The 11,554-nt window shown below is 51.0% G+C and overlaps 1 protein-coding gene across 4 annotated transcripts; it reads right to left on the bottom strand.

Annotated features, from left to right (window-relative positions):
• Positions 1-1,430: 1,430 nt before the first annotated feature.
• Positions 1,431-10,666, bottom strand: Fopnl (FGFR1OP N-terminal like). 4 transcript variants are annotated; one of them, XM_013011142.1, is made up of 5 exons: positions 10,588-10,666; positions 8,331-8,528; positions 6,643-6,727; positions 3,281-3,417; positions 1,431-1,620 (listed from the first exon to the last, which is right to left on the bottom strand). In XM_013011142.1, exons 1-5 carry the CDS (start codon positions 10,613-10,615, stop codon positions 1,559-1,561), a joined length of 510 nt encoding a protein of 169 aa, XP_012866596.1. In that variant the 5' UTR covers positions 10,616-10,666; the 3' UTR covers positions 1,431-1,558. The 4 variants fall into 4 exon arrangements, with proteins under 4 accessions (XP_012866596.1, XP_012866597.1, XP_012866599.1 ...); XM_013011143.1 differs by lacking the exon at positions 3,281-3,417; XM_013011145.1 differs by lacking the exons at positions 3,281-3,417; positions 6,643-6,727.
• Positions 10,667-11,554: the final 888 nt, after the last annotated feature.

Here is an 11,554-nt window from a genome sequence, read left to right as displayed (position 1 = left end):
CGGTTCGAAGCCAGCCTGGGCAGGAAAGTCTGTGAGACTTTTATCTCCACTAAACGACCAAAAATGCTGGAAGTGGAGCTGTGGGTCAAGTAGTAGTGCACTAGCTTTGAGCAAAAGCAGCTTCAGAATGGTGCCTATGCCTGACGCCCTGAGTTCAAGCCTCAGGACCACAGCACACAAAAAAATACTTGGATGGGGCTGGGAAGGTGGCTCAGCGGTAGAGCACTTGCCTTGCATGCCTGAGGCCTGGGTTCGATTCCTCAGCACCTCATAAGTAAAAAGAAAAAAGCTGGAAGTGGCGCTGTGGCTCAAGTGGTAGAGCGCTAGCCTTGAGCTGAAGAGCTGAGGGACAGCGCCCAGGCCGAGTTCAGGCTCCACGACCGGACCCCCCCCCCAAAAAAAAAATACTTGGAGCTGGGACTGTTATCTTTTTTTTTTTTTTTTGTCAGTTATGGGGCTTGAACTCTGGGCCTGGGCGCTGTCCCTCAGCTCTTCAGCTCAAGGCTAACACTCTACCACTAGAGCCACAGCGCCACTTCCGACTTTTTCTTCTAATGTGGTGCTGAGGTATCGAACCCAGGGCTTCATGCATTCAAGGCAAGCACTCTACCACTGAGCCACCTTCCCAGCCCAAGGGACTGTTATCTTCTGTCCCAAGCAAAACAATAGGTATTTAGTAAGTCTATCAGAGCCCTGCCGAGTGGGGCTGCCCCACAAGCCATGCGAGGAGAGGCCCACGGGGCTTCTCCACAGCCCCTCTTCAGGCTTAGACTGCATCCCCATGGAGCAAGGTCAGCTCTTTGTTCCGGACAGCACCACCACCAAAATTACTCCCCTCTACCTTGTCATGAAATCTTCCAGAAGCCAAAATGGCCTAAGAAAAAGAACATGGTTTAGAGGTTCAACACTGAAGTATAATTCAATGATTAAGTCTAGTTACGGTTATCTGAAGAGTGTGTTCAACTGAAAAAAATCCAACAAATGAGCTTTTCTGGATTTAATGTTCTTTTCCAAGTTTTTTTCTTGCAAAATATGAATTTTCTTTCTTTCTTTTTTTTTTGTCATTGCTGTTGTGTGTGCCAGTTCTGGACCTTGAACTCTGGGCCTGGGCTCTGTCCCTAAGCTGCTTCTGTCCAGGGCAAGGGCTCTACCACTTGAGACATGGTGTCACTTCTAGCTTTCTTGGTGGTTTATTGGAGATAAGAGTCTCACAAACTTTCCTGAACAGGCTGGCTTCAAATCATGATCCCCAGATCTCAGACTCCTGAATAGCTAGGATGACAGGCTTGAGCCAATGGCACCTGGCCTCTTTGCTTACAAATCCATGTAATTGTAGTAGAAGAACTTATGGAGAAAGACCTGTAGAATACGCTCCAAGAACAGTCAAAGTATTAAAATTCAAATTCATTTTCACATACTTTAAAACATCATATAAGAACAGTGAGGTTTTTGGTCACACCCAGTGAACTTTATTCACAAACGCAGGGAAACATGAGGGCTGTGGGAGGCAAACGCGGGCATGCGCAGTGGGGAGGAGAGGTGCCGTGCCCCGCGTTGCTCATGATCTCTTCTCTGCACTGGGGTCAGTGCCAGTCCCCGGCTCCCTTCTCAGGCGGTCATCTGCGAAGAGGAGAAAGGAGGTTAGCACTTACCAGGGACGAAGAGCAGGCAGTATGTGCGCCCTGCAGGCCTGGGGCAGGACGCGTATGCTGGGGAGCACTGGCTGAATTCTGCCGATGACTCAATTCCTCCACGCCTGAGGAAGGCAGATGGCTTCCTCCCTGGAAGTCACTGCAGCGATTCCAGTGCTCCTCCATGATTCCTGGAACTGCGAGCTGGACTCAGCTGTGTCTAAAGGGGACAGACCTCTCTCCTCTGAGGGAAGGATGGATGCTCAGTCGGCAGGTGAGTTGGGCAGAGCGCTCCTTTAAACCACAAACCTTCCCACGGCAGCACCCTCTTGTGGTTATAAAGAGATGGGCAGTCTACATCATCCTGCCAAAATGGTAAAACTTCAGGGGATTGTGGGAAATGTTCTGAAAAGCCCACAACCTGCCAATAAAGGTCCAGGCAGGGCCAGAGGAGGCAGAGGTGGGAGCTGTGAGCGGCCGGGGCAATGGTGACGCGTCCCGACGCCTTGGCTCCCACGGCAGAACTCCGCAGCTGCACAGTCACAAAAACAGAGGCACCCTACAGCGCCACAAAACCTAACACCAGAGACCAGAGACTGCACAGCAGCACAGCGGCAGGCTACACCGTGCAACGCTACCAGGCAGCCACACACTGGGGCTGGAGTGTGGCACAGGAGAGCGCCTGCAGAAAGCAAGGCCGAGTCCCAACCCCAGCACTGCCCAAGTACACAGCACACCTAGGATCAAGTACCAAGTGATACCTGGCAGGGTGCTGGGGGGAGGGTGCGGGGTGCTTGACGGGAGAGGAGGGGTGAAGGGAAGGGAGAAAAGGGGCTGGGGGAGGATGGCCTGGGGAGACGGGGGGGGGGGACTCAGAGGATGAGACACAGGAACAGCCACTGAGGAGCTGCTTCTGCTGACTCCTATCTGCCAGGCCCGCAATGCGTCACACCCTCTTAGTCCCGGCTGTGACTCAGCAGGTAGGAAGGAGCGCAGCACCCGAGCTCCAGCGGGCTTGGAGTTCTAAGATACAGGCAGAAGTCCCAGGGAAGCTGCAACTAGTGTCCATGGGCGCTCATAGCAGTTTAGAGATCGACACCACTACCCTGCGGGCATTTCAGTAGTCCAGCGTGACGCTGGAGCGACACGGTAGTGGTAAGCGGCTAGTAACTCCACACCAGAGGACAGACTGAGCTACAACCAGCCAGCCCGATCATCACCCGAGGCGCTGCAAACGGTGAGCGGTGAGCGCTTGGAGCGGCTGCTGTGCAGGCACCTGCTGAGCCCGGAAAACAGCCATGGTTCTCTGCCTCGCCTCAGCAATCCCACCTGCTGCTGTTGTCTTGGGGAGGAAACACTGGTCACACGATTAGAACTACCTGTGCAGCATGCTTAGGATCTGCGCCATTCCCAGGATGGCACGTGGTATGTGGAAATCAGGTCCTCAATCATCCAGAATACAGATAATATCAAAGAATTCCCCCCACCCTCTGAGATGTTCTGTCCAAAAAAGCATTTTGTTTTCTCAAGACTAAGTCTGCTGGGCTGACTACACTAGATGTAAGCAGACTAAAACTCTGACCTAAAAGCTCAGGAGAAACTGTGAGGACAAAGCGGAGGTTGAGGGCAGAAGCGCAGGGAACTCATACCCGGCTGCCTTCTTCCACTGGACTGCCTGCCAACAGGTGGCCTGGGAGGCTGCCGCGAGGGCTCGCTCACAAATGCATGGTGGGCGCCATCCTTAGGGCCATGCAAGAAATGACCTAAAATTCCATACAGAAGAGGTCTACAGCAGGGAGAAAACAAAAAAGCCGTTAGCTTCACATGAACAGCATTTCCTTTGAGAGGCAAGCCTGCCAGGCGTGAGGTGCATGCTAGTAATCCCAGAAGAGGTGAAGGCAGGGGTTGAGGTCAAGTCTCATGCTGGCCCAGACAAATGAAGAACAAAAAGCCTAGGAGTGCGGCTCCAGTGATAAAGACAGTCCTTGTCCAGCAAGCACAAAGGTCTGAACTGAATCCCCAGCGACCGCCACCCTCCAACCCCGCCAAAAAAATCAAATCAATCACTAACATTCGGTAAGCTATGACACTTAATAGCCACGTCGTTCACTAGACCTAAAGAGTCAAGATTATCCAAATATGGATAAAATGGATTTTAAAACCCAGACAAAAGACATTAACAAGTGAAATAAAGTTTCAGTCAATTCATAGGAATTCAGCTTGTAAACCCCAAGCTGATGCAGGCGTTCACCTCGCACTGCCGCACGAGCCCGGCGGCCTGCGCTCAAGCCCTGCCTTGCATTTGCCAGCTGTGGGATCCGAGCAAGAGCCTCATAAACCTCCCTGCTCTATAAATGGGGAGAAGCGCGATCCGTGTCGCAAGGTGGTTATGCAGGAATGAGTTCATAAACGCCAAGTGGTCAGTGCTGTGCCTGGCATATCTTAAATGGCAGATAAACTTTACCTATATAAGATTGGGGAATAATCTTTTAAAAGCTACTTTAGGCCAGGTGCAGTGGCTCGAACCCGCAACTCCTTGGTGCTCAGGAGGCAAAAATCAGAAAGATGGCAGGTTGCAGCCAGCCTGGGCAAACAGTTTAAGAGACCCCATCTCAACCAATAAAAATCTGGGCATGATGTTTTACAGTGGTCATCCCTGCTACTCTGAAATATAAAGAAGACCGAGCTTCAGGCTGGCCTGGAACTTTTGGTCCTCCTGTCTCAGCCTCTCCAGGCTAGGATTACAGGTATGCACCATCATGTTTAGTTTTCACAGGCTCATTTAAGATTGCTGTCTAGTATGAGAACAAACGAACAGAAACTCCACATGTAACCTGGTTAGATGGGAAGCAAATGTTGAATCTCACAGAGGCACAGAAACTCGAAGGGTTAAGATTTTTAAAAAGCCATAAAGGACAGAGGCTTCTTCATCAACTTTGTATGTGACCCTGAGCAAGATAAGGGCGCTCCCACCAAAGCTGGGCGGAGAATATAACTACAAGGTTCCTCGAAGCATGAGGAAGACGGAGGAGGGGCAGATCCAATGACAGGGATAGAAGGATTGGATCCGAAGCTCCTGGCTACAAAATAAGGACTTGTCACATATGAAATGGGAAGTGACTTCATGTTTTCAAAAAAAACCCAAAATACCATAAGCCAGGGGCCAGCAGCTCATGCCTGTCACCCTAGCTACTCAGGAGGCTGAGATTTGAGGATCACAGTTCAAAGCCAGCCTGGGAAGGAACATCTGTAAGACTCAGAAAAAGCCAGAGGTGGCGCTATGGCTCAAGTGGTAGCATGCTAGCCTTGAGCACAAAGAGGCTCAAGGACAGTGCCTAGGCCCCCCCGAGTGTAATCCCCAGGACCACAGAGGACAGGGGAAGAGGTAAGGGAGAAGACAGGGACTGGACACAAAGGAATGGTCAGCAGGCGTGTGAACATGCAGCGGGCGCAGAGCTGAGTGGGACTTGTAAAGGGACTGGCTGAGAACAGAGAGCAGTGGAGACTGCTCAGGCCTGGCCGGTTACAACAGCCATGGGAAGGTGTGAGGAGACAAACGCTACCGTGCACTCCAGACGCAGCTGGCAGACATGACGCTTCCACACCAGAAGAGGTCAGGCTTAAAGCAGCTACTCACGTGCTGACTAAAGACTCGAGGACTCAGAGCAGGAGGGAGGAGGACAAGGAGGAAAATGAGGACAGAATGGGGCATGCCCTTGGCTTACAGGCTTCTGAGGGCATCCGGAGACAGGGCCATGAGGAGCCCCAAGGATGCTTTGAAATCAGCTAGAGAGACCACTCTGGGTGTGGGTGCTGGAGGTGGCACAGTGCACCAGGCAGGGTGGCAGGTTATCCCAGAAGAGAACCTGTACAGAGTGCCTACCAGGGAAAACACTCTGCTGCACAACACACACAGTGGAAGAATAGAGCATCCAATGAAATCAAATTCTTCAAGAAGCCTCTAGCGAGTGAGGCTGCTCTGATGGCTGTCCTCAGGCCTTCAAGGGACTTCAGGGGAAATAGTGACGAATCTCAGACACAGAAAGGGCAAAAAGGCAAGACAGACTCCTAAGGTGACATGGAGGAAGCAGTGAGGGGAAGAGTTAAGTAAGAAGAAAACAAGTGAAAGGGCAAGACCTTAAAGAACAGGATTAAGAAGCCAAGAGGAAGCCAAGTGCCAATGGCTCCTATCTGTAATCACAGCTACTCAGGACTGAGATCTGAGGATCACGGAAGTCAGAATAGGGAGGAAAGTCTGGGAGATTCTCTACAAGTCAGCACCAAAAAGCTGAAAGTGGTAGAGCACTAGCCTTGAGAAAAATGTTAGGGAACAGCACCCAGACCCCAAGTTCAAGCCTCAGCAGGGGCACAAAAGAGGAAGAAAAAGAATGAGACAGAGGGAAAGAGAGAGACGGAGGGAGGGAGGGAGAGATAGGGGAAGAGAGAGGGAAAGAGAGGGACAGAGGGAAAGGAGAGGAGATAGATAGGGGACAGAGGAAAGAGGGGAGGAAAGGAGGGGGAGAGGAGGGAGATGGGGGAAGAGATGGAGGGAGGGTGGGAGGGATAGAGAAAGAGAGAAGGAAAGCGAGGGACAGAAAGGGACAGAGGGAAGGAGGAAGAGAGGGAGAGAGTAAGAAAAGGAGAGATGGAGAGATGGAGAGAGAGAGGGAGAGAGGGAGAGTGCATGCACAAGAGGAGTTTCCCTTAGAAAGAGCTAGAGGGCTGGGAGGACAGCCCAGTGGTGGAGCAGCTGCATAGCATACTGGAGGCCGGGGTCCACACGCCTCCTCCTGCCCCGCAACACATGGATGGAAGTCTCAAGTCAGAGGACCCTGGATTGCAGTGAATAGAACTGGTGTGACTTACTGCTGCTCACCTGGGATGGGGCACAAGGCTTGACACACACGAGAGCTTAAATATCCGCTTGATGGACAAGAAAGAAAACTGCCACCGTGCCACTGTGGCTCCAATACACAACATCTGCAAACCTGCATTTATCCCAACTTCTTACATTGTGTTATCCTTTGATTCTTCAAAGGCATTTAGTTCGCGGATGAGAAATTGTCTGTCCAATGGAACTACAGGTTGACCAGATTCTGGGAGGGAAAAAAAATCATAAAAATACTGAGTCTGTTCATGTAGAAAGCAAATACGATTCTGCTCAGAACCTTTCTTCCAGGCACACATATTTTTCAGACTTTGGAATGACGACAGATCCCCTGCATGCAGTTTTATGACATCAGATTTTGTTAAATGCATAAACTCATATAACCCAATGTATATTGTCTCTCTAAGTCCTCAATTGTTATTTGTTTGCCTGTTTGGGTATGGTACTAGAGCTTGAACTCAAGACCTTCTCAAGACCTTCACTTGGTTTTATCACTCAAGTCTGGTGCTCTATCACTTGAGCCACAGCTCCACTTCTAACTTTTTGATGGTTAACTGGAGATACGAGTGTTTCACGGAGTTTCCAACCTGGGCTGGCTTCTAACCTCAAGCCACCCTGAGCAGACAAATCTGTGAGACTTCCTCTCCGATGAACCAGCAAAAACCGGAAAAGGAGGTGTGGGCTCAAGTGATAACAGCACCAAGTATGAGTGAGAGTGTGAGGCCCTGAGTTCAAGTCACTGTACCAGCACACAATTCCCCGCCCCTTTCCCCCCCCAACCAAAAAACCCACCAACCAACTAAGCCCACTAACAGGCACTCACATAGCCTTTCCCTGTGACGATGCCTTTCACGGGTGTGAAATCCAACACGGCCGAATCACAAGTATGCAGTTAAGGAGAAGAGTCAGGGGCTATTTGGTGCATGGTTCCATTTCCATGACACCCTGGCAAAGGCAAATGTGGCAACTCTAGGCCAGGGGCCACAGGAGCCAGGACTGGGGAAGAGGCTGATCACAAGGGCATTAGAGAGAGAGCTTTGTGAGGGCACAGAATGTCAGATGGCTCAACTGTGACTGGTAGTTACACAGCTGAACATGTTCGACCAAATCCACACAACTATCCTAAGAAAAGGTCCATTTTGTTGTGTGCAAATTGTTCCTCACTCTTTTTAAAAAGCCAAAACACTTTCCAGGCACTGGGGGCTCACCTCTGTAATCCTAGCTACTTGAGAGGCTGACATACAAAATAGGATCCTGATTTGAAGCCAGACCAGGCAGACAAATCTGTGAGACTTATTTCCAATTACCCAACAAAAAGCAAAAAAAGCTGGAAGTGGAGGTGTGGCTCAAGTGGTAGAGTGCTAGCAACAGTGAGTGAAGAAGTAAGCGCGTGAGACCCTTAGTTCAAGCCACAGTACCAGCACACACACACACACAAAGTCAAACATTATTGTGCAACTCAATTATTACTGCTGTGTTTCACTGAAAAAGCCCACAGCACACAGCTAATGGCACCCTCAGCTTCCTGTCCTGTGCGACTGTGGAATCATAAAGCTGCCTAGACCCTGCTGAGGAAAGCAGAGTCTGACATTCAAGTCCTTACACCACAAAAACACAGCGCTGGAAAGTGAAGATCTAAAGGCAAAGTTCGTTTCTCCCACTGCATAAGCTTTCAAACGTGCTGAAGCTATGGAAAGAGCCCATGGCACTCTCCTGTTCCACGTGCCAAGGTGACAGCAAATCTCATGAAATGAGATTCCTGCTAACGGGCTCTGAGAGTCTGTCCCGGGTAACAAAGGAGTGTCACTCACCTGCCATGAGCACGGATTCTGTGTACTTATACTTGTTGAAATCCAGGTACTCCCGAATGAGTTCATTAATGAGGAGGTTCTCATGTGACAAGGGCGGCCGGGGTTCTTGGTCATCATCCAGAGCGTGGAAAACCTCAGCTCGGATCCTCGCCTTTAAGTATCCTAGCACCCCTCGCTTTTCCAAGGTGTCCTTCAACACTGTGAAACATAAAATGTTAATGCTTTGTTAGAGAATACATTTTGTCTGCCTTGGGCATACTCTAAAGATGCTTACAAGGGATGTGGCACAAATGGAGCTCTATCTAAACACTGTCACCTTAACTATCACAAACCACGCTGGTAAAAAAAGAAAAAAATTAAGTTCCCAATTTACAACAATGTACCCCCAATCTATTTGAGCATCTTTACTCTCAGGGGCTGCAGTCTGGTACATATTCTTCCATGAGTCAAAGCAGGAGAATGGAATTACTGTTAGCTTGCTGGGGCCAGAGCTTGCTCCCAATGCTCCTAAACATTTCCCGAAGGGCTTATCACTGCAGAAGACTTCTGCCATCCCCACTGACCTCTGGTCCACAGAGATGACTGAAGCAAACAACTACATTCCATAAAAGAAAGGAATGTCATGTTATCAAAAGCTCCAATCGCTACTCCTGAGGAATGGTCCATTCTGACAGATATGTTAGCTGTTTTGCTTTAAGACAATTGTGAGTTAACCCTTTACGACAGCAGAGTTTTTGTTGTTGTTGTTTATCAGTGGTGGGGCTTGAACTCTGGGCCTGGGCGCTGTCCCTCAGCTCTTCAGCTCAAGGTGAGCACTCTACTGCTTGAGCCACAGCGCCACTTCCAGTTTTCTGAATGGTTTATTGGAGATAAGAGTCTCACAGACTTTCTTGCCCAGACTGGCTTCAAACGAAGATTCTCAGATCTCAGCCTCCTGAGTAGCTAGGATTACAGATGTCAGTGCGCGGCAACATCAACATTTTTAAGCTTTAATAAATAACAAGTGATTCGTGAGTTTTTATCTTAATAGCACCCCCTATTTTGAAAGCATCCCCTCAACCTTTTTGCAGGTAGCGTTAAACACAGCCACGAGGCAGTCTTTGTAACAGGCCCATAAAAGGAAAGCAGAGCCTTATCATAGTTCTTGGACCATAACTGAACCCCCTGTTCTCTAACTCCATCTTTGGAAGTTAAGATGGAAAGATATCCTCCTCCCACCCGGCCCCCCTACACACACTGGCAAGAATCCCTTCCAAGCACTCAGCAGTGCAGGACATGGCCTCAAACCTGGCAGAGGAGTAAGGAGACTGCAAGGAGCAAACCCACATTTCCTTCACTATCTTGGGGAGGGGGGGAAAGGGTGTTAACAACCTATGCCTCAGTCGCCTTCCCCAAAATGACTTCTACGGCTCAGAGAGAGCCAGAGGAATGGAAAGCCAGAGGAATGGAAGAGATGCTATCAAAAGGTAAAACGCTCATAAACCCAACATCACGGGTCAGGAAGTAAGTTTGTTTTTTTTTTTTTAAATTGATTTTGGACTCAAAGGTCTTCTTTGAGAACTCCGCTGTACAGTCATCACACAGTTACCTGCACAGGGCACCCTAACCGCCAGGCCCTGCAGCCCCTGGGGCTCAGAGTCGTTCTTACCCCTCCCTGCTGTGATGCTGAGTGCACAGAGACCGTCCTCAGCAAACAGGTCTTAGGCTGGTGTGGTTCATACCTGCGACCCTAGCTGCTCAGGAGGGGGGGGGGGACGGTGGTGAGGGGTTGGTGGTGAGGATCAGGGTTCGAGGCTAATCTGGGCAGGTGAGACTCATCTACAATTAACTACCAAATACAACAACAACAACAAAAGCCAGAAGTGGAGCTGTGGCTCAAGTGGTAGAGCACCAGCCTGGGGTGGGGGGGGGAGCGCAGGGACAAGGCCCAGGTCGTGGGTTCAAGCCCCAGGACCGGCGCAAACGGAAAGGGAAAAAAGACGTGAAGGGAAAAGGAAAAGGAAGGGGAAGGGGAAGGGAAAGGAGGGGAAAGGGAAAGGGAAAAGGAAGGGGAAGGGAAGGGAAGGGGAAGGGGGGAAAGGCCCCGCTGCCCCCGGCCCGCCCCTCCCGGCGCCGCCTCGGCCGCCCAGCGTCCGGACGCGGCCCTGCCTCGACCCCTGCGCCCCTCGGCCCCGCGAGCTCCTCCGTCCCGGCCTCACGGGTGGAAGCTCCCGCTCGCCCCGCTCGTCCCGCCGCCCAGCCGTCCGTTACCACTCACCGGTCTTCAGCTCAGTAACAGTCGCCATCTTTCAACCGCCGCCAAGGACGCGCTTCGCCTGTGCGCACGCGCGGTGTCCACCCCCCGCCCGGCCGCGGCGTGACCTGCAGCCAATAGGCGCACAGATGCCCGCACGTGGGAACCCGCCTCTCTCGGTTTATGCTGTCCTGTCCGCGATTGGGTGAATGGCGAATGTCCGTGTGAGATGTTCACCAATCAGCGAGCTTGGTGGGCGGGCTTTACTGGGGGAGGCGGAGCCAGGAGAGAGAATCTTCCCAGCCTTTACCTGTGGGTGCTGCTGGCTGCTTGCTTAGCTTTTACCTGCGGGGCCTCTGGGCCTCCGCGGGGCGCTCACCTGCGCAGGTGCACACCTTCGCAGCCCCCAGGACCCACGCAAGCCCAGCCGGCAGCGGCATCTCGGGAAGACCTGGTAGAAGATGACCACCGAGGATCTGCATTTCTTTCTTTCTTGACTTGTTATTATAAAGGTCATGTTCAGAGGTGTTACAGTTACCTAAGTCAGGTAAATAGGTAAAGAATACTTCTTTTTCTCTTTTGCCAGGCCTGGGCCTTGAACTCTGAGCCTGGGCGCTGTCCCTAAGCTCCTTTTGCTCAAGGCTGGTGCTCCATCACTTGGGCCACAGTACCACATCTGGCTTTTTTTTTCTGTTGATTGATTGGCGATGTGAGTCTTACCGTCTTTCCTGCCCCAGCTGGCTTAGAGCTGCCATCCACAGGTCTCAGTCTCCTGAGTGGCTAGGATTACAGGTGTGAGCCACCAGCACCTGTCTAAAGAATATACATTTCTTTTGGAGCAACATCATCCTTTCCCTTGAGACCTGCATTTCTATTAAGTTCCCAGGTACCAGCTGGCCACCAGTGGCTCACAACTGTAATCCTAGCTACTCAGGGGACTGAGATCTGAGGATCATGGTTCAAATCCAGCCCAGGCAGAAAAGTATGTGAG

This window comes from Dipodomys ordii, unplaced genomic scaffold (genome assembly GCF_000151885.1).
Source record: "Dipodomys ordii isolate 6190 unplaced genomic scaffold, Dord_2.0 Scaffold14, whole genome shotgun sequence".
Classification (NCBI taxonomy): domain Eukaryota; kingdom Metazoa; phylum Chordata; class Mammalia; order Rodentia; family Heteromyidae; genus Dipodomys; species Dipodomys ordii.
This window is presented reverse-complemented; position numbering and strand designations above follow the sequence as displayed.